Raw genomic sequence first — 23,191 nt, forward strand, 5'->3', positions numbered from 1 at the left:
GTGGTACAAAATCACATGTTTATCAAAAGTAAATTAACAAAAAATAATGTACAATTTTGATACAACTTTAAACGTTTACTTGTTGTTATAAATCAAAAAAAAATGGACACACTATTTTATTAAAAGTCGAAAAAATACGATACGAAATGGTTTAAACATATTAAGTAAACACTTGTTATGGCTAGTGCAGAAATATTATATATTTCAGTAAAATAAACCTTTTAACAGCTTATCATTTTACTTAAAAGTGAATGTTTTAAATCAATAAATATATACTTCAAACATGTGTAACTAATTATCTGTGGCGTACCATCGTATTAAGTTATGTACTAAATTTGTTTTTAAATAAAATTCAGGACGTTTAAGATAAATAAATGGACGTTATTTAGGTTAAACTAGTTAAAAAAACATGATCCAAAAAGCTATTCAAATTTAGTTATGGCTAAACCGAGCATTTAAAATAAAAACAATAAGAATAGCTTTAATGCTATTCATCTTTTTCTCTACATTTCTTAAACATAATCAAGCAACAATTATTAAAGTAGTCTTTGGATGATCACTTTTCCAAATCTCAACACACAAACAGAATTTGTAATAAACGATTTCACAGATAAAAACTTCGGTTTAAACAATTTGCTTCCAGTATAACATTTAAAAAACAAAACTTAGGCAACCATTTTGGATGTCATTCAACAGTTATCCAAATAATCAAATAGATAAAAAGTTTTAAAGACTTATGAATCATTAAGTAGTATCTAAAGAAGCAAAACAAACTTTCAGTTCACTAATAAATTATTCTTAAAATATTTCATTTTCTTTAAATTCTACTTAGCTGTTATCAATTTATTAAAATACTATAAAAAATTAATTAATTAAAAAAATCAGGATCAAATAGTAAAAATTGAATAATTAGTTTTGAGTGCTTACTACTATTATAAATTTAACATGTTCAATTGTCCGAATGCGAAAATCATCTCAAGTTCAGACGCTTCATACAGCTTGAAAATTCTTATTTGAAGTTGCAAGTAAAAAGTTTAATGTTTATCGCTGCCGGAACTGGATTGAGCTTCATTCATTTTTCTCTTCTTTTTAGCAGCAATTTCGAGCATCGTCTCTTCAATCGAACGCTGGTCTCTCTTCAAATCGCTGGGCACTGAAATAATATCAACAAGTTTATACGCTTGAATGTATCGACTTATAACACCTACACATCAAAATACCTTCAGTACTGCAAGATATGTTACTATAATATTTTTTTAAATTAAAACTTTAGTATTTTTTAAACACAAACTTTTTTTTAAATATAATTAGATTATAATTTGTATAACAATAACTTCTTAATACAAAATGTATTATAGTAAATGGTAGCTTATTAAAAGTAAGAATTGAAATTTTATTAAAACAAATCTTGTTATTTATAATTATGGCTCCCAATACTACTGACTCATCAAATTCAGTTCTAATTATAAAGTATAACAAAAATTTCTTCAAGTTATTTAGTGTGATCAAAAAAAAAATTCAAGCAACAAAGAATGTATTAAAAAGATTTAAACAATAATAGTGTAATGAATTATAGATATAAAAATTATTACCGAATATATATGTGTGTTAATTAAATAATTTATTTTATGATAAAAAGTATATTATAAACAATGAACTTCACCACACGACTATCAACAATAGTATCCGAGACAACCTACGACCGGTTTCGTCCTTATTAGGACTAATGAGGCTTAGTCGTGAGAAACCCTGTTGTTATCTTAACCAAGCGGGCTTAAGCACATATGCACTGAAGCAATGATAAAAAGTACCAAACATTTTGCTATATATTAAACTAAACATTAAAGAAACACTATTTTTTTTAATGTTTAGCTTGAAGTTTACAGATATTTTGTCCAAAAATATTAACAGTTACGGGTTAATATTTTAAACTGAATTTCAGTCTGCTAAATTCAAAATTTAAAAGTTTGCACTACTAATAAAAAAAAATAAGTGAAAATAAATGAAAATTTATACTAGATATTTTGAGTTTTGAAATGACAAGTAAAAAAAAAGTTTTAGGTTTAAATTAAGGGAAATTCGAAACCTACACTAGATACTTCGGTCTGTTATGAAAAGTCAAAAATATGCACATCCTGGGTATTTTAATTTTCGAAATTTGGTAGACGACACCTAATTACTTTCCGCGCCCTATCTAGAGGTTATACATTTTATAGTTTCCCATATTTTGCACGTCATGCGTCTAGTATAGATGGAGTGAGTGCTAAAAAATACGTATTTGCATAATGAAAAAAAAACTACAACGGCCATGATAAGAAAACTAATTTAATTTGGCCACGAACTAGGTATTAACAACATGTGGTTAACAACAGTTATTTCTTCTGTGCATTGACAGTGCTCATTATGAATAAATAAAATGAGTCGGAAATTATGACGTATATGGGAGAATAATTATAGCACTTACCTATGCCAAACGAGTTGCTATTTTTAGTGTAAATTAACACTCACTGGAGTTTCTAAAAATACCCGAGAAGGCCATAATGTGAAAATTTGTCATAACATACATATTGAAGAAACAATTAGATCGCTACTATCAATAATTGTTTGTAAAACAAAATTTAAAAAAAAATAGTATAATAAAACAAATCTAAGCAAAGTAACAGCTTAAAATTATGGCACTCACCCATGCCGAACGAGTGGTTAGCAGTGGTGATCTGGGCTGCTGCTTTAGCAGACAACGTGCCGATGATGTCCTTGTACTTTTCTTTGTACTTGTCCTGCTCTTGAGGTGGTTTCTTCTGCCTCTTTCTCGAACTGTTGGTCGTCAGCGCTGAGAGGTCCTGCTGCTTTTTCAGCTGTTCGAGAAAATATTCTGTTTTTATACTGTATTATTTCCATTTTAAATTAGTGTGTAATTTTGTAAACTATAAAGTTGAAGAAATTGATTACATTAAGATCTTGCTGTATAGGAATGCATATCCTCCTGAGTTAGTAAGTAGAAATATTAAATCATACTCAAGTACTTTAAATAGAGATAAGGAAATTTGACCAGAAAAATGTGTAATCACCTTCGAAAATTCCATATACATTTAAAAGATTTGTTTATTAAGAGAAAAATACTAAGCAACTTAAGTTCTAATCTTTCAGCTGCAAAACCCAAAGTAATTTTTACCCAAGTTCTATTAAGTCCTGAAGGCAATAACTATACACCCACGTTTGATAAAAGCATGGTTATATACCAATCAAAATGCTATTGCAACAACTAGCTTTATCGGTCTTACAACTAGACAGCTGAAAAAAGGGTCAATGAACATATACCTACTTGCATTGATAAGTTTTTGAACTTAGCTGAAAAATAAAATTAAAAGAATTCTAATAAAATTATGGATGCAATAAAAAGATCTGCTATTGCTGAACATTTGTTGAATAACCAAAGTTGTGCGGAAAATTACAACTTGGAGATATTAAAGATAACTAAAAGTTGTTGATGTTTTGACTTGGTCAAAATGAGGCTTAAGCATGGTTGCCACTCATCTAGCTGAGAAAAATTTCCTGACTTTTCCTGACTTTTTCCTGACTTTTTACCAAAATTTTCCTGACTTTTCTAAATCAAACTCTTAAACTAAACTTAATCTAAAATACATAATCTAACACTTGAAACTATATTAAGCTTTCAATCTAATTTAAATACAGGTTAAAAACAACAGTTTTTTGCTGAATTCTATCATCAAACTTCCAGTACATCACTTAAACCATCTGTGTATGATTGATGTTTGTAATAAACAGCTCTATCAGCAAAATACTTGTATTATTACCTTAAAAACACAGCTTGTCTGCAAAAAGACACAAATTTATAGCATTTACTGGCATGATTGTATCTAGATAAACAAACAACATATAAGGAACTTTGTCATCTATATATTTTTCAAAAATATAAAGATGTAAAGTATACACATTAACTTGTTACATAAAATACTAAACTAAATGCTTAGTTATAAAGAACTCAATTATTTACTTAAACAAAAAACACTTTGATTCTAAAATTATGCTAGATAAACTTTTGTGTATATACCACAGTTTTACTATGGAAGTGTCCTTGCTAAAGACCATCAATACTAAAAATCTTACAAAATCTGCTTGTTCAAGTAGGGTACTTGTTTAATATGTTAATAGAAAATTATTGCAATTTTATAAAGGATATTTTTCTAATTTATACCAGATGAAGGCATTGGAAATAAAATTAAATATTTTTGTAAATTTCTAGGAAAATTTTGGAATTTTTTTCTGACTTTAAAGGTCTTTTAATTGATTTTTACCATTTGAAGGCTTTGGAAAACAAGGAATTTTGTAAATTTAAACTGACAAAATCTGACTTTATTTTTTAAATTTTATCAAATTTCCTGACTTTTCCTGACTTTTTTTCAAAACCCCCCATTTTTTCCTGACTTTTCCTGACTTTTGTGATTTTTAAAAAAATTTCCTGACTTTTCCTGATTTCCTGACTTTTCCTGACCGAGTGGCAACCCTGCTTAAGTATTTTTAAAAGAAAACCTACCCTTTGTCGGCAAAACGAATTTGAATATAGTGTTGCCTTATTTACTTAATGCTATTTTTGGTTTTTGTATATTTGTATTATATTAGCTCTAATAAGATACATTTAAACTTTTTTTTTTTAAATTCAAATATTCTAAAATCGTGAACATTGGACTACTTAAAATTTGTATTTTTTGAAGCGAAGTATCTTTGAGTTATCTTTCCCATTAACAACCCAGTTGAAGTATGTTGATTCGTTGACACACAGAAACATATGTTGGTAGAATAAAGGAAGATTACTTTATAACTGTTTTTATTTGTTGAAGCATCATTTTTTAAATCAGTATTCTTTTCTTGTTTTCAAGAGCTATAAAACCAACTTTCTACTTAATTACTACTGGTATTTATTTTCTATTTGCAACTTTAGTTCTTGTTTAACTCACTTTTTCGATTCTAATTTTTTCTTGTTTTTCTTTTTCCTCACTCCAACTCTCATTCCTTCTGTAGCAGTTCATTTCGTAATCTGAAGGCGGGTGACTCTTCTTGAACAACATAATGTATCTGTTTGTTTGTATTTATTACAAAAATGTATTTTTTTAATTTGTGTTATATAGTGTTTTTTTTTTGCGTATATGTATTTTTAGTATTAAATCTATTCACGGTTGCCAAAAACATTTTGAATTTTTATCAAGGTGTTTTTTGTCCTTTTATAATATAAAACCAAATTTTAGGCAAAAAAAAAATTAATAGAATAAAAAAATTGAATGGCTACAGTAGTGCTATTTTAAGTGTTTTATAAAAAAAATACTTTGATTGGTTTTTGATTCTGATCTAAATTCCATTACTTTTCATGTAAAAATTGTTTGAAAATCCAGGTTATTTACTAATTTTTAATTTTTTATCAAAATCAATATTCCAAGTTATTTCTTCAATTTCCCATTTTAGCAGTTATTTTTTACCTTAACAGTAAAATTCCAGTTTTTTGGCAAAACTGTTCATCATAAATAACTTCTAATTTTATTCAACTAAATTTGTGCAAAAACAGGAAAAATTTAATTACAAACATACATGTTAGTTAATGTTTTTCTTCTTCTCTCAGAGTTGCCAAACGTTTTTGATAATTTTTTTTGAGGTTTTCAACAGTACAAGTTTAAGGTTCATTTTGATTACAAAATCAAATTTAATGTTAAAAACTTTCTAAAACAGTTTAACAGCAATGAAAAGATACTGTTTATAAAAGTCATTCTTAATTGTAAATTTTATCACTTTAGATGTAAAAATTGTTTAAAATTCCATATTTTCAGTGTTTTTAATTCAAAATTCAAGGTTTTTTCAAAATTTTTTCGCTTCCAGATTTTTCAGGTGTTAAAAGCTTAACTTGGCAAATTCAAGGTCTTCTAGCAACCCTGTCTTTTATAACTAGTAAACATGAGATGATTTTTAATAATAAAAATGTAATTTCCTATATGAAAATTAATCATATACTGTTGAGTCATCAAACTGTAGTTTCATTTACTAATAATATATGTATATTGGATATTGTTTAAAAACAATCTCTGTATAAAAAGAATGAATGAACTTGAATTACATGTAATGGTCTTTAAGATAGAAATTTGATTACATATGCTTGTCTAACAATAGAAGTTTATAAACAACTTATTAACAATATAATAAGTAATAATATCTGTTTTGTTGAACTCTAAACAGTTATTTTTTTGTAACATAAAGCGTATTGTAAAATTTTACGGTAGTACTATAAGTTACTAATCAAAAATATCAAATTAATACTCGTGGGTAAAGATTCGCATAATGACCAATAAGATGTAAAGTTCCCTGTTTCTTTCAAAGATTTTACAACACTTTGCGTTAATCAAAAACATAAACAGTACATTCAATTCTTAATTAGTTAAAATAATCAATTTATTTACTATACCTTCCTTCGGAACTGTCCTCTCGACCAAAACCATTCACAATAAGTCCAGCCGTTTCACTTATGTCGTATCTGTGAAAATACAAACTTGTAAGATTTATTATATTTAAGAGAAAAATAGTTTTACTAAACTAGTAATTTTATTTACACCAATAAAAGTCCAACAGTTTCACTGATGTCATATCTAATGAATTATTATTTTTTAAGAAGTATTATATATAAAATGCTTGTTTTCATCAGGTAATAGGCAAGAAAATAGCAACATAACTCACCAAGTTAAAATACACAACTATTGTATGATTCACTATTTAGTAGTGATGTACCGGACCCAAAATTTCGGGTCCGGCCGGACGAGGATCCAAATAGTTTTTTCAAATCAGGATCCGGCCGGAACCGGATCCGGATCCTTTTTTTCATATTAAGATCCGGCTGGATCCGGATATCAGACAAAAATTGCAATATCCGGCCGAATCCGGACCCGGATAGTGAGTCCGGTACATCACTACTATTTAGTTATTTTTTTACTTTATAATGCTGAATAAAATTTCAACTATGTAGTGAAACACTGCGATCAATTTTTCCTAGAATTTTTTAACTTTTAAAGCATTTCAAGTTTAGTATGGGAATTATATTATAACAAAAAAGTTGATAATTGAGCGTTTATTATTAGTAGATTGTAGAAACTTTATGTAAACTTCTAAAAAGGTGTTCTGTAAATAAAAGTTTAGTTATATATCATGCTTTCTTTCTCAAAACCAAATAAAAACTTTTTTTCTACAATTTAAATTACATGTCCTTAAGTTATAAGTAAACCGTGGCTTAAATCACCTTTTTTAACTTTTGTGATTAATTTTATCAGCTACTGTGAAGAACAAATGCTGATAATTTTTATCAGTGAATTTATATTAAGTAGCTTGGCATGGGAAATCACTTTAACTTTTAGTTTTCTAAAAAAGTACAGTTAATTCTAACCCAAAGTTACTTAAAAGCATGCGGATATGTATTATTCACAAGTTTACAACTGAATTCAGCGTTGTATGTACTTTAGTGCACACATAAATAATTGATGCTTTAAAGCAGTGATATTTTTACTGTTGAAATAATTCACTAACTTTAAACTGTAATGTCACAATGTAGGTATGCTTAAATGAGTAAACTCAGTTATAAGTAACATTTTGAAATGCATGTCGTGTGCATTTTGATTTGGGATCATTCATTCAAATCTTTCAAGTTTTACTATTTTATTTTAAAAAGTATGGGAAAGAAATTATTTTTCTGATAAATCTATCATAAAACTTTTTTATATTTAAAATATACAGATAACCAAAAAAATTTTTTTAATTTTAATAAGCTATACTTGAGTCGTTTAAACATCATTTGCTGGCAGCTGATTACTAAGGATTGCCAAATGTTTCCAGCAAATCTTTTCAGGTTCTCAAAATTTACTCCAGGTTTTTAAAAGTACACATTTTTGGGTGTAGTTTTCGTTTAAAATTATGTTTAAGGTAAAAAACTGTATTAAATAGTATAAAAACATTGATATGATACTGTTAAGCTACTTCAAATGTGTTTTTTAATATTTTTTTTTGATGATGACTAATAAATTTTTTCTTTAAGTATATGGTAGATTATTTGTGTCAAATCAAAACTTTTTTACTTAACATGTAAAAATTGTAAAATATTCCAGATTTTTCCAGGTTTTTAGTGACTTTTTGTCCAAAATTCCAAGTTTTCAAAGTTTTTTAATTTCTCAAATTCCAGGTTTTTCAGGTGTTTTAAGTTTTTTGGCAACTCTGTTATTAAGCATGATTTTATTAAAAAAAATCTTTAAACCGGTAGTAGTACAACTAAAACTTGTGTTTAATTAGTGTTTGTAATAAATGATTTGAAGACATCTGAAACAACAGTATCATGAAAAAATAAATCTGAAGCTAATTTAAATAGTTTTAAAACTTGTTCACGCTGTAAGATGTCACTTCGAAAAGCAGAGCATATTTTTAAATTCACAAAATGTGACTAACAAGTTTTGACTTCAGTCATCATCAAATTAGTAGCAAAAAATAAAGTATAACGTTGAGTGATTAACATATTACAAATACTGTTTTATCTAACAAAATTTTAAATACACACAATATGAATACGCAAAGAATGCAAGTAAAACGCTTGTAGTTTTTTATATAATAATACACTTAAGTAAACGATAAATAGTTTACTTGAAATAGATCTATGACTTATTTCTAACATTGCTTACTTATTTTTTTAATTTACTTCTTTACTCATTCAAAATTCCAATTTGATAGAAACTGAAGCAAGTCTAAATAAGTAAACAGAATTTATTAAACTATAAAAATTGCATGTGATAAAAATGCTAGTTGAAAGTTTATGTATCTTCAAACTTTGTCTTAATACTAGGGAGTGACAGGACTGAATTTAAAATTCTAACTGTTTTAAACCTTACAAAACTTTAAATAATATCATATTATAAAACCATATATATTGCATTTTTTTGAAGATGTAACATTAGCTCTTATGAAAAGTTTTAGGTATAAAGTATAAGTTAGTTTTCAAATAATATAAATGTTTTTGAGTTATTTTTGTACCCAATTTCCCATGCAAAAAAATAAACTCAATTCATTGCAAATTTTATTGCAAGTTTAAAAATTCACTGAAGTATTTTAGCTTACTTTCCTATTATTGGTACCATAAATCACAAATTTCAAAGAAATATTTGTTGTAAACATAAGACTATGGTTAAAATACCAAGAACAAAGTTTTGTGTTGAAAAATTAAATAAAAAAGTTTTGTATATTGTTATTTGTTGAAAATTAAGTTTGACTAAAAACTTTAAAATCCAAAAAAAGCTTTTATAATTTTTAAGGATTAAATTTATGAAAATTGTACAAAAAAAGTGTTTTTTTTTTTCTGCTTTTGCATCTTTAATTTACACTCTACACAAAACAACCTGTTGAACTTTCAAACTCTGATACCTTATAATGATTTTTTACAGTTTACAATGACTACTTACAATGACTTTTAAGTTGTCAAACACAACTGGTAGGTAACTTATTAATGTAAAAACAAGATTTAACAAAAAAGACATCCTACAGCTTTTGGTAAAACTGAAATAAGGTAGGAAAAAAGGTTTAAAAAGTTCTCAATGAAATAGTAAAACTAAATTTCTGTTTATAATTGAAAATTTGTATTCAAGTCTGATTATTCTCCAAGGTCTTAGCTACATAGGATTAATTAGTTTTCAAATATTTACCAAATAAATTTAAAAGTTTCAAACTTGCGTACTTTTTATTAAACACATTTTATGGCAAAAAGTTAAGAGACATAACTTTTTTCTGAAAAAATTAACCACCATTAGTAATTCAGTAACAACTAGTATAACAAAACATGTTTTCAACATAGATAAATAACTAATTATATTAATATAAATCGTAAAAACTTTTAATAATATTTTTAATTTCGAAGAAAACTGACGATGAAAAATTGTGGTCCATACGTTTTTATCAAAGCTTTTTATAAAAAAATGTTATACATCAAAAGTTCGTTTTTAATTTCAAAAGTTTAATTTTACACTGTACACAAACTGACTTATAAATTATACTTGCTTTAATATAAAAAGTAAAATCAAACTTTGATAAAAAAGATGTTACCCCTATGTCCTTAACTTAAAAACAAATTACACAATCTGTTGGTGGAATTTATCTATACAACATTAAATTTTTAGTCAATTGTTTTTTTTGTGAAATTTGTTCATCATTCAATGTTGAGCGACAATTAGTATAAAAAAGCAGTTATTAACATATATAAAACTAATTATGTAATCACAACTAACACAATCTGTCTGTGGAACTTGTCCATTGGGGGAAACTTGTACCTGGTGCCTTCATCTTGCAGAAATTTAGTGACTTTCTGTTCAACTTCAGTTGAAAACCTCTTCGTTTCCTTCTTCATCTGCTCCTGATACTTCAACTGGCGCCTTTTCTGCTCTGTTTGTAAATTATAATATTAGTTAGTTATTTCTATTTTTCTTCTATTGTATAGTTACTATTTTTAATTAATTACCACATTTTTGTTTAATTTAGTTTTTTTTTTTCTTACACTTCTGTAGTTATAAATGCATGGAAGTTTATTAATCAAGATTTAAGACTAATTTACATCTCAAAATAAAAGCTGAGCATACATTTAATTTTATAACTTTTTTGTTCTACATATATTAAACAGAAATTAAAGACATTATTCTTTCAAAAACATTTTTATTTAAACAAACAATTAGATTCGATTTCAGCTAACACTTATTAACTACTTTTGTTAGCAACTAACTTTTAAAATTAAACAAATAATACTATAATTTTTAAAATTAGTTGCAAACAAAAGTAGTTGATAAGTGTTAGCTGAAATCGATGTTACGTGTTTGTTTAAATAAAAATGTTATTGAATGAATCATGTCTTAAATTTTTGTTTAACATTTTATTTTATTTGACATTTTAATTTTTTACAAGACTTTTATGTAATAGCTTGATTTCTAAAAATTTAATTAAGGATTCAAAAGTATTAGAAATAAATTATAATTTTATTGTTTTTTTGTATATGATACTCTTAAAGTTAAAACACATTATGGTGTAAAAAAGAATTTAATATTTAGCAGGCATCAGCTTACCTAGCTTTTCAAATTAAAGTTTAAAATTAAATATAGAATATAGTACTATCATTATGATAATAACTTTTTTTACATTCTAAAAATAATTTGTTTTAATACTAAGGTTTATATTTTTTGAAAAATTAAATCACTAATAAAAATAAAATAGAGTAGTACAGTAAATATTTTTCAAAAATTCTATGAATTTAATTTTATTTTATTTGTCATTTGAAGTTTCAAGTCCATACAAATATTACGGTAGCAGGGGGCAACATGTGGTGATGTCAAATGGGATTGTTATAAGACACTTAAAAATAGAATAAAACTTCCAATACTCTTAAGACTGCAAATAAAATCAAGTGAAACATTCAAGTATGAGCGATAGCTGTACTTAAATAGTTTATTATGATCTGCAGCACAAGCAATGGTAGGAGTGGTTGGTAGTAAAGATCTTTTAAATTTTGATGTTAAATAATATTAAAGAAGACTTTGAAATAGTTTTTAAAATTTTATTAAACAGAAGCTTATTATAATGTTTCTTCCTATTAGGATTGTCAGATATAATACTTTTGTTTTAAACTGGTTAAAAAATATAATTCTACTTGACTAATATGTATTATAATTGACAATCCTTATAGGGAAAAACATTGTATTGCAATAAACTTTTGATTGATTTGACTTGTGTTTTTCCTCTTGATAAATACTCAATTTAAGAATAAAGTTAAATGTAAAACAAATTCCATTGTACAGACTATAATTTTCAAAAACAAAATATCAACGTTTGAGCATTTCAAATATTTTGAGCATAAAAGTATCTTCACAAACTAACTAAACTAATCTAGTAGTTTTTTATAATGACAGGTATTTAACTTAATGAATTTCAATCAACAAATTAAAACATCAAGTATGACTTGCACAAATTGTAAACGTCTTTTTAGCACATTTACAACTAGTATTTTTGTCCATAATTAAAATTAAAAAAACTTATCAGTCAATATCTTTAAAACTTATCACTACCTAACAACAAATCTTAAAATATTCTAAATAAAAAAGTATCATTTAAGTCCAAACAAACCTCTAAGAGCCTTCTTTTGTTGCTCAGTTTTTTCTGGAGGCTTTTCCATTGAATTCATTATGCTGCCCAGAAGATCCATTTTTAATTAATATTGAAACTAGCTAAAAAACAACAATAGTTCCAATTTGATTTTAAAAAAAACTTATTGATATTTAAAACAGTGTACATATGATTATATGATCTTTATTGATATATAAAACAGATGTATAGACATGTTTTTAACATCTTTGAAAACATCACAATGAACTTAAGTATAGGTTGTATGTTATAGGCTATCATTATACTACCATTATTTAAAAGATAAATTTACTTAATTTTTTCTAATAAATAAGAATGTTGATTTAATGTGCTATGTTTTGGAATGATAATTTATTTGTGTAAACATGCAGCTAAAAAAAAAATGAAAGTCGTGATGGTCATACATATACTTTTTATGAAAACTAACACTTATTTTATCTTCAATCTTTAATTATGATCAATAAGTATTTTAAACAATATAAATTTTAGTTAAACTTTGGAGATATAATCATAATTGTAAAAAGTTTTTGGTACAAATGTATGATATTAAAATTTTATTGTCAACCTTCCATTAAATTTAAAAACCTATATTTGCTTTTAAACACCAAATGTGATCTCTAATATCTCAAAAATTACTTGGAATTTTGCAAAGAGATAAAAGCATTCTATATCTAAGATGAAAAGTTGCAAATTAAGGTCAATTTGTAAAAACTTAGTGAGCCAATCTTGGCCTTAAATGTTTAATAAATTGATAAAAGTACTTAAACACTAATATTAAGGCATAGGGTAGTGTGGTACATCATTTTTTCACAATTTTTCTTATCTTATAGAGATTTAATTAACCTGTAAGATGTTTTTTTAAATTTTTTGAGATATAACAGGTTAAAGTTGGAGACAATAATAGGTTACTTATGGGAGCTGCAAATTAAAATCTTGAAAAAAAAAACCGTTTCACTTAAAATCCTACATGAAAGTTCCTTGGATTAGTTGGAAAGTTCTGTCAGAAAGAATTTTTTTTGAATTAAAAAACTTGGCAAAAAACTGAAAAAAAATGTTTTTTTGTTTATTTTTTATTAATTTTTTTTATTTTTTAATTGATGTCTAAGAAGCACTCAAAAAAGAAGTCCCCTTAGCCAGGATAGAAAAAAGACAATGATAACATTTATAATATGCTGATACATTCTTCTAAAGAAGCAATAACCTCTCAAAGAATAACTTAAGGAAGAAACAGACAAAGAAAAGTTTAATGACAATACCGATTACAGAATCTTTGACATCAAATCCACTAGCTACTCTGAACAAATTAAGGCCATACCAAAAACCTTTGTTGTTTTTGAGAACTTACAGTTGGTCTATTTTGTTACCTGCCCATTTCTTTCAAACTAAAATAAATTAATTAAGTTTAGCAATTTTAAAGTCCAGAAAATCTAGTCGGAATTTCAATGAAAGTTATCTCATTTGTATGAAAACATTTACCCTTCACAGTTTGCCAACTCTAATAAGACATTTCTGACATTTAATTCGAAAAAGCAAACATCAGAGGAAATTAGCAACTAGATCATTTTTAATTAAAATTTAAACATTTTACTCAAAGAATAAAACTAAAATTCAAAAAATTGATAGAAATAAGTAAGCTTGGTAAAGAAACAATTAAATGCTTTTTTTAATAAAGAAAAGTATGTTGTCAATATTATATTCTAATAACAGTCATAATAGGTTCAAAATATGAGCTACCTACTATTCTGAATAACTAGGTATTTGAACTTTATTTACTATATAATCATGATCACAAAATATTTGTATTTGGAAATTTTGCAGAATGGTTATGTATTTCATGGTTACATGACTACTCAAATTAGAGAATTCGAATTTTGACAACTAAAACAGTTAAATAGAATTCAACAGCCACATCTCAAAAAACAATTTAAATTTTATAAAAAAGTTCAAATTAGTAAGTATAAAATGTTTAAAAAATAAAAACTTATTAAAAGAGACAATTCACAATAACTAAATTTAGAATACAAGGTTTTCAACAAAATAATTACAATACTAGGTTTTCAAACAAACTAAATGTTTTTTAACTGAAAGACAAGACTTAAGGCCATAGGGGGGGGGGGGGGGGGGGTAGGCCATGTTTTTCACAAGTTGATCTTATTTTATAGAGTTTTTACTAAGCTTCAAGTTGCTTTTTACCGTTTTTAAAAATTCGAATTAGTTTTTGAGATATGACCGGCCAAAGTCAGGCCGCATAACAGGTTCCTTATGGGGAAGGAAAAACTAAAACGGCGAAAAAAGACTAATGCATTCAAAATCTATCTCCTCCTTCATTTTTTAAGCAATCTTCTTCAAACTTTTACAGTCTATTCTTTATACAATAACAAAAAATGTTATTTGTGACTTTAAAAAATTTCAAGTAAAAATACCTTTTTTTTGAAAAAAAAAAATTTTTTTGATAAAAAATCACTTTTTTTTTTTTGTCATAAAATTTTTATTTTTTAAAATTATTAAAATTTACAAATAACGTTTTTTTCTTATAATGTAAGGAACATTTCCTGAAAATTTGAAGAAGATTGCTTGAAAAATGAAGGAGAAGATAGATTTTAAAGCCCGTTTTTAAAAACTCGAGAAAAACGGCTTTAAAGTTACCCTTTATATACCCTTTATAAAGACAACCCTGATATTTGTAAAATCTAAAAAAAGCATCTGAAAGATTATGAAATTTACTATAATATAAGTCTATATGTTATTTTTGGTCAAAAAATGGCTTCTACCCCCCCCCTATGGCCTTAATCTAAACTGGTTTAGATATTTGGGTATAAAGTTTAATTCAATTGAACTTTAAAAAAGTGAAAAAAAGATAATTTTAATTTTAGTAACAAGAATCTTTTGTTAAGTCATTATAAGGTGTACTTTTAACGTTACAGATCACAAAAAAAGTTCTCCACTTTATGATAAGGAGAATGATTATATTCAAAATTTCAAATTTTACTAACAAAACAATGTTTCACTGGTTTGAACGAAATCAAACTACTAACTTTTATCAACAAATATTAATGCCAGTTTTATTTCAAGTTTAGCCTAAAGTTTTCTTACATGTTTATGTAAAATATTTACAGATTTTATTCAACTAATGATCTCCTTTTATTCAGTTCAAACAAGTGAAACATTTATTTGTTAATAAAATTTAAAATTCTTTATTTACGTCATTGTATTATAAGGAGTAAATTAAGTGTGCTACTGAATTTATGTTTGATATGTAATGCATTAGGGTGCATCTGTTGTTTCAACATAAATTTTTAGAAAACCTTATTCTATGTTTTTAAAGACAGTATGAAGAAAGTTTCACAGTGGCAGTTATTAAATATAAAAAAACTTAAGACTCACCTACAATAATACAAACTTACTGAAAACCAAAAAATACATCCATGAGACTTTTTTTAAACTGTTTTAAAACATGCATAATGTGTTTTTGTGATAACTGCTAATGAGGAAAATTTTTAAACCAAAACTTTTAGGGCTAAATGTAAATATTGTTTTAAATTTCAAGTTTTTCTAGTATTCTAGATTTTCTGATAACCTTAATTAATTATTATACTCACATTTCTAACCCTAATCAATTCCAACTTAAATCAACTTCCAACCAAATCAATTCCCACCAGCACAAATCCAACTTAATTTAATTCCCACCTGAATCTATTGCCTACCAATCACTTGTCACTTTTGCAAGGATCTTCACTTCTGTACAGCACGAAAACAGCTACTGTAAAAAAAATGGCCCCATAAAATTGACTCTCCAAGCAAAAGTGGCACATAAAATTGATTGGGTGGGAATTGGTTTGAATTGGAATTGATTGGGTGGGAATTGATCCAGATGGGAAATTTGTGTGTGTTGGAAGTGAGTAAGTCCCATATAATTTTGTATTGATTGATTTAAAATAGAGTTATTGTTATATAACATTGAAATATATTGAATTTATAGTTAATATATATTCATTTTTTTTTTACTGTATTTGTTTGTAAGACAATGGGTTGTTTTTAATTGTTATTTGTTACAATTTAACAGTTAAAGTAAAATTTAAATTAAATTTTAATTGTTTTCACAGTAATATCTAAATTTTTCACTACTAAACTTATAATATAATTCTTTAAATTTGTATATAAAGTAATTTATTTTTTACATAATTAGTTTTACTTTTAATTTTATAGAAAAATTAGGCTTTTAATAAAGTATTAGTTTGTTTTAATTTGCAACAGCTGATTGTGAGTTCATTTTGGTGGCAATGATCAAATGATGGATTTAAGCTTCATGATTTTCCCACGCTTGTGGTTTTCAGTTTTAGATTTTAATCAAAAGAGTATTTGCCAAATGGAATGTCACCCAAGGACTTTTTTTCAGTCATAACAGATTGTTTTTGTTTTTGATTAGTTTAATGCTTAACTTTATAGAGAACATCTTTGCTTGAGTTAAAAAAATTGTTTATTGTTGTAAAAGGAAGAGTAAAACTGATGTTTTTCTGCCATTAAAAAAGTTGGAAATTTAAGTTGTCACAATTTGAATAGTAGGAAACTCAAATATTATCTATATGTTTATAATCCTTTAAATCAAGTGATAACAAAATAGTTTTAAATTTGTACATAAAAACTTAAAACTCATATTAAACAACATTTGATGATTACTTTTATATTATTAGTAGCATAAAGTTTCAAATAAAAAAACATTAAGATCTATCAGTTAAGTAAAGATTCATTTATATTTTATACAGATTGATCAAAAAACAGCTGGTGTCAGCCAAATTTTAAGAGAAAAAAAAATTGTACAGGAAAGAAAATTGGAAAAGATATTGTTGATCAAGCTAAATACTTAAATAAATCTTAGTAATAATTAAGATATAGAAAAGTAAATTCAAGTTAGAAAGTTTATTTTTTTAATTTCACTAAGAAAATAGCCTAATATTAAGGAAAAATATTCATTTTAGTCCGAGGGTTGCAAAAGGATTATTAATTTAATTACTAGACAAATATAGGTGCTTTTTAATTGTAAAGCTTAATCTTTATTGAAATTTTTAATACATTAGTTTAAACAAAAAAGAAACAAACAGGTTCAAAAATGTACATCTAAGAACATGTCTGCAAAATTTAAACTGTTTTTATGACGAACTGTTAGTGCTCTAGATTGATTCAGCTAGAGTTTGTAGAAAACCTACACATTGTAAAAGAATAATATTTGAATTTATCAAACAAGATCAAGTATTATATAACAACCTAAAAGTTTATTATACCATGGAACTAAGTTTTGAACTCAATGATAGATATCTATTTTTCATGGCAGGAATATGAGTAAAAATTCAAAACATTTAGATTTTATTGTAGTAATATATCACTTTTTGTTCATTTGATTAGCAAAGACAGCATGCTGCTTTCGCTAACCAAATGTTTTGATTTCAACTTATTATTCTGTTAATATATTGAGTATTGACTGTTTAGCAAAGTGGTTTTATCAGAAACTGTGTTATAAAGTTGAGAGGGCAGTACAGTAGAGTAGAGCCTATAATTTAATAAAAAAAAGTTTAGAACAACAAACAATATGTATTATTATCGCATAATGTTTGTCCTTTCAAAAAAGAAAATGAAAAAAATTAGATATTAATACGTTATGACTTATGTTATAAAAATAATAATTTATAAATTTATTATATACTGAAATTTATAAAATTATTTCTCTTAACTAAAACAAATTGCTCAATTTACTGAAATTTAAAGAGGTTATTTAAAAAAATATTTGCAAATTGAATATTTTACTTCCAACTAGGTTTCGGTGACAAAATACTGAAGTTTAAATTTTTTTGTTTTCCTAAAATTTATTAAGAGATCCTATAAAGTAATTAAAACAATTTATAAGTGAAAAATGGATAGCATCAGAGCACTATGCTCGCCTGGTGTTTTATGATGATTTTTATTCATTATAATGTTTGTCTAAACAACTCTCCTATGTAGAAAACGCTCTGGTATGCACTTTACATGGACCTTCTACACATTGGCCATTTGTTAAAAAACTGCTTCAACATAATTTGAGATCATATTTAAGAAGAAAATTAAAATGTTTGTTTTTTTTTTCTTATATTTAGCCTTTAAAACATAGATTAAAGATGCCAATTGGTCCACCCATATATTTCTCTATGGTGGTAATCTTAACAAGGTAAAGGCCTAAAGGGCGACAAGCTAAAAAAGCGGCCAAATGAAGGGGTATGAGATGGAACTTCGATACGATTCACAAGTATATCCAAACTTACACTAGATATTTTTGGGTTTATAAGGAACTGGAAAAAAAGAAAAATTACGGAAAATTTGAAATTTATATAATATATTGTTGGATTTGTAATAAATAGAGTTAATAATTTTTAATTTTTCTGAAAAATGAAGTTCTTGAAAATTAATTTAAAAAACGCTCTTTTAAACTTAAAATTGTTTTTTTTTAGTAATAGTTATATCTTATTAAAATAAAATCTATGCACTTCATTTTATCGCTTTATTTATACTATTGTAACATGTTGATTTATAAGTTCATTTACTTAAGTTTAAAACAAAATAAGATATTTATTTGTTACATATCTTAAAAATGACAAAAACTGTATCCAAGTGGTGCACGACTCGATAACTGTAAGGTTTTTTCGTGCATCAGGTCCTAGGACCAATCTATTTGAGCAACTTTTTGTTTTCAATAAACAGTTTATAACAAGCTGTATACAAAAGTAGTTTTTATAACATTATTATTTTAAAGAACAAGATAATACTTATCACAAACATATATAGTTTCTAAAAAAGTATGGCAATAGCTATTACTAAGTTTAATAAAGGTTAAAACACTAGTTAAAAAAAATAATACATCTTAAAATTTATATAAATACTTCGAGCTATAACACTTTTATAGTAAATTTAAACTTAATTAAAGGCTTAATAGCATAAAATTGAACACTTCAATAGCAAAAATACGTAAAATAATCGTACTATTTTATTATCGACAGTTATTTTAAGCAGTCCTTAATACTGCAATCCGCTTTTAGCTTTAATGCTTTCAATCAACCACTCGTTTCTTCCAACGTCGTAATCAGGTTCGAATATTTTCTAAAGAAAACATGTTCGCTCCCCGTTGCAATCGGCACTTGCAAAAAAAAAAAAACTGCTTTTAGTCAAGTTCAAAATTCAACGGCTTCAAAACAGCAAACCTCTTCCATCTTCCGTCGTAAACTTCACAGTCTGCCGCTAACCCGACAGCGAACAGATCACGTAATCTGCCATAACCTGTCAATACTTGTCTTACATTTTAACAATTTTCGTCGCTACAAAAGCTTCTTTATCCTCCCATGTCTACACTTTTAGTTCTTTAAAAGTTTTTATTTGAGAACTACCTACATTATGACAATACAGTTTAAGTATGTTCCAGCTATCTAGATTGTTTGGTAAATGAGTCACATGACTTTTTATTTCTGTTGGATTATTTAGGAAGACCAGCATTACAAACTAGTTTTTTTGATCAAACAACGCGCACGGTTAGTTCGAAACGTTTTATTAATATCACGTTGCACTTTCGTATTTTAAAAAGTATATCATAGCAAACAACCTATATAGTTTTCAATAAAATTTTTCAAACTGTTCAAGTTCTAAAAATAATAACATAACTTGAAGCAATGTATTTTTTAAACTTAACTAACTGTACAAAACATTCAACGTCGTTACAACGTCACAATATTTAACATCTTTAAATCCTATACTTATGTAAAACATGTCTAAATAAATAAAGATTTTCTGAGGACTATGTGAGATTTTTATGTCCCAAATATAAAACAATTGTAGAAATGTGTTTTTTAGTATATAATTAAAAAATTAGCTACAATTTTATTTGTTTAGCACAACAGACTGAACTTTTAAACTAAAACCATATATTTTTTATTTTGTGTAAGAAGCAATAAAATACTATGTTAGTAAAAGTCACAAGATACACTTCGTTATTTTGTTAAACTACTTTTCAATATGTTTTTTTTTTCTGCAAATACATGTGCAACAAATGCAGTTTGTAGAGAAGTTATTTTTAAATAGTTAAATCTTTATTTTCAAAGTTGAATGCTTTTGAAAAAATATTTAAGTTATATAAATACAGTAACCTCTCGATTATTTACGCACATTGTGTTCACAGAAAAACTGCGTAAAGATACGAGAGATCGTAAAGATACGAGAGGTACCAAATATACTTACTATAATGGCTGTTTTTTGATATTGCTTCTAGTTAAAAGCAGACTGGGGACTTTCTCACTTTTTAGAAATTTGTTTAATTTTTATACAAAAATGAAAAAATAATAATACTATACATATTTAAAAAAAGGATTTAAATTTATATAAAATAATAAAATTTTTAGAATATTTTTACTAGTTTTAATAATAATTAGATTTTATCTTTATTTATATGTGATTTATTTGATACTAAACATTTATATTCTGTTCTACTTAGCAAATTCAATTTATAATTAAGCATTTGGGTTAAATGTAAGCTCTATATTTATTAAGTATCACTGCTACTTTTTGCTAGGAAATTTCATATAATTTCTTTTTTAGATGTTTGTTTATTTATAGGGCAAGAGTGCTGTATCATTGGTTTGTGTTTTAAACTTTCATTATTTCATTATACTTTCATTATTTAACACAGTCATATTTCTTTTAGAATTTTAATTTAAACTCTTATTGTTAACAAATTTTCTGATATACTGAGGTATAACTAAATTTTTATAAATTAGTCAAGGAACATAAGTTTACAAAGTCTAAAGAAATATTGAACCGTGTTAGCATTTTAAAACATATTTTACATTAAAAATATAAAATAAACCTAATTTTTGGAATATTAAAAAATATTAAAAATTTTTTTTGAATTTTTTAGAATTCTAAAATGCGTAACTAAACGAGAGTGCGTAACGTCACGAGTGCGTAAAGATGTGAGAGGTTACTGTATGTAAAAAATAAATTAGTATATTCAGATATAAAAACGTTGCAGCATTTAGTGTAGTATTCGCATGTTTTAAATATTCGATAAAATCATTTATCAGCGGTTTCTCTTATAAAAAGTCAAATCAGTCTCTAAAATTGGTACGGTTGTCTTTCTTAAAACCTGTAGATTTTCAATTCAGTATTTGATTTTTGAAACTTTATATCGTTTTTTCAAAACAGATGTCAATATAAATGATTTTTTAAATTTCTTACCTAAATTACCCTGTTCTTTCTGAATAAAACCTTAAATTTAAATGTTCCAGCCTAGTTTTTCACTACATTTTACAAATATGCGTTCATAATAAGTATAGTTAAAACATCGATATAAAATTTTGCATGCTTTTAGAAAGTACGCTAGTTTTCACATATTCCGAAGAAGTGCTCAATTCTCGTAATTTATGAGAAGCGAAACGTCGTGGGTTACTAAATTATTTCCGAACAAAAGCAGTTGTCTTGTTTGTTATATGCATGTAAATACTACTTATTTTAATTATTCATACGACTCAACTTTTTACTTTTAACTTTTAACTACAAAACCGAAACTATTAAATAAACAAACAAACGTTTTTTTTAATGAGTTTGCTAGTAATAAATAGTTATTGAGCTAATTCTATTTCGTAAAAATCAAATTAAACAGTATTTAAAGACTTTTGTCAGTTCGAAAACAAGGGTAAACAATTTTTATAGTGGTTAAGTAGTTTATTAAGTGATATTTAAACTAAGTAGATTATCTAGAAAGAACCAATAAAAAAAGCTGTGTTGTTTTATTTATGAGCGACTAAATACCAAATTAAAGCACAAAAATTAATTCTAAGAACAATCAAATTAGAAAATTGTTGAATAGAACTTTTTTTTTAAGTTTTAAATAAACTATCAATTGAAAATCTAAAAAAAAATTTAATGATTAAATTATTCATATAATTTATTCACCAATCTTCACTCTAGTAACCTTCTTTTCTGTATTTTCTCTATTTTTTTTACAAAATAGGGCAAAATTCATTTAAGTCCCTATGCTAATTTTTTTTTGTTAATTTTATAAACATTTTAATTTACCCTTGACGATCTTGTTTATAAATTTTAAAATTACGTATTAAAAGCCCAAACTAAGTTGTTCGTCATTATACTTTTTGAGTTCTAGCAAGTATTTTTTTTAGATAATTTATTAATAAGATTCATTGCAAAACCATTGATGAAATTGTTATCGAAAAAATAATGGTTAAACTTAAAACAAATCAATAACTTAAGGCTATTTATTAAACAATCCCAGTTATTTTTTAGAAAGCATACGAAACATATAAAAACTATAGTAAACAGTATAAATTGTTATGAAACAATGAATAAGAAACAATGTCTAGATTTAAATTACTTTTATTGTAATAAGTATATGGTGCACTATTGCAATAAGCCAACACAAGCTTAATTACAAGTTAATTAGCTTAAAACGTACGTGAAACTCATTAAAGTTTTCTATATAGTTAATATTTTTATTAAAACAAGAGTACGAATAAAAAAAGTTATTGTCAAAACAACTGTGCGCTACAGAAATTATAAGTTACTAAAAATAGTAGGTCGCACAAATAATTTTTTTTAAGCAAACTGTTTATTTGAGCTTTGTGTAATTTTAAACAGTTAAGAGCATAAAAATCATTATGTAACTTGCACTGTTCATACGAATACATATATATAGATAAATATTAAAAAAAAATTCCTTTCTACTAACTTAGATGATAAATTTCAACGAAAATACATTGTTAAAACCATTTAGTTTAAACTGTGAGTAAACTTAGTAACTGAATAAAGTAAAGACAGAAAAATTTTGACAAAGATAGCTAAAGATTGATATTAATTATGTTAAACAATATTACAGATTATTAGAAAATAATGAAACTAGTTTCGTTTTTGGTCCTTTTGGTTTTTGTGATTGCTTGTTATGGTGATGAACAGCATAAAATTG

General features: G+C 25.7%; 1 protein-coding gene across 1 annotated transcript; it reads right to left on the minus strand.

The window, feature by feature from the left end:
* Positions 1-298: 298 nt before the first annotated feature.
* LOC145834794 (sperm-associated antigen 7 homolog) lies at positions 299-12,289 on the minus strand. The gene is made up of 6 exons (XM_082942306.1): positions 12,187-12,289; positions 10,308-10,461; positions 6,467-6,535; positions 4,977-5,094; positions 2,684-2,855; positions 299-1,153 (listed from the first exon to the last, which is right to left on the minus strand). The coding sequence occupies exons 1-6, from the start codon at positions 12,263-12,265 to the stop codon at positions 1,035-1,037; spliced, it is 711 nt and encodes a 236-aa protein (XP_082798432.1). The 5' UTR covers positions 12,266-12,289; the 3' UTR covers positions 299-1,034.
* Between the last annotated feature and the right edge of the window lie 10,902 nt (positions 12,290-23,191).

This window comes from Thalia democratica, chromosome 4 (assembly GCF_965202585.1).
Source record: "Thalia democratica chromosome 4, ktThaDemo2.hap1.1, whole genome shotgun sequence".
NCBI classification, from domain to species: domain Eukaryota; kingdom Metazoa; phylum Chordata; class Thaliacea; order Salpida; family Salpidae; genus Thalia; species Thalia democratica.

What these genes read in the sequence shown, in the direction of transcription:
- LOC145834794 (XM_082942306.1), bottom strand. Translation starts at nt 12,265, where the DNA reads ATGGATCTTCTGGGCAGCATAATGAATTCAATGGAAAAGCCTCCAGAA. An exon ending in AAAAAATTAGAATCGAAAAA is followed by an intron (nt 2,856 to 4,976) that starts GTGAGTTAAACA and finishes TTTCTCGAACAG; the next exon opens with CTGAAAAAGCAGCAGGACCT. An exon ending in TAACCACTCGTTCGGCATGG is followed by an intron (nt 1,154 to 2,683) that starts GTGAGTGCCATA and finishes ATATTATTTCAG; the next exon opens with TGCCCAGCGATTTGAAGAGA.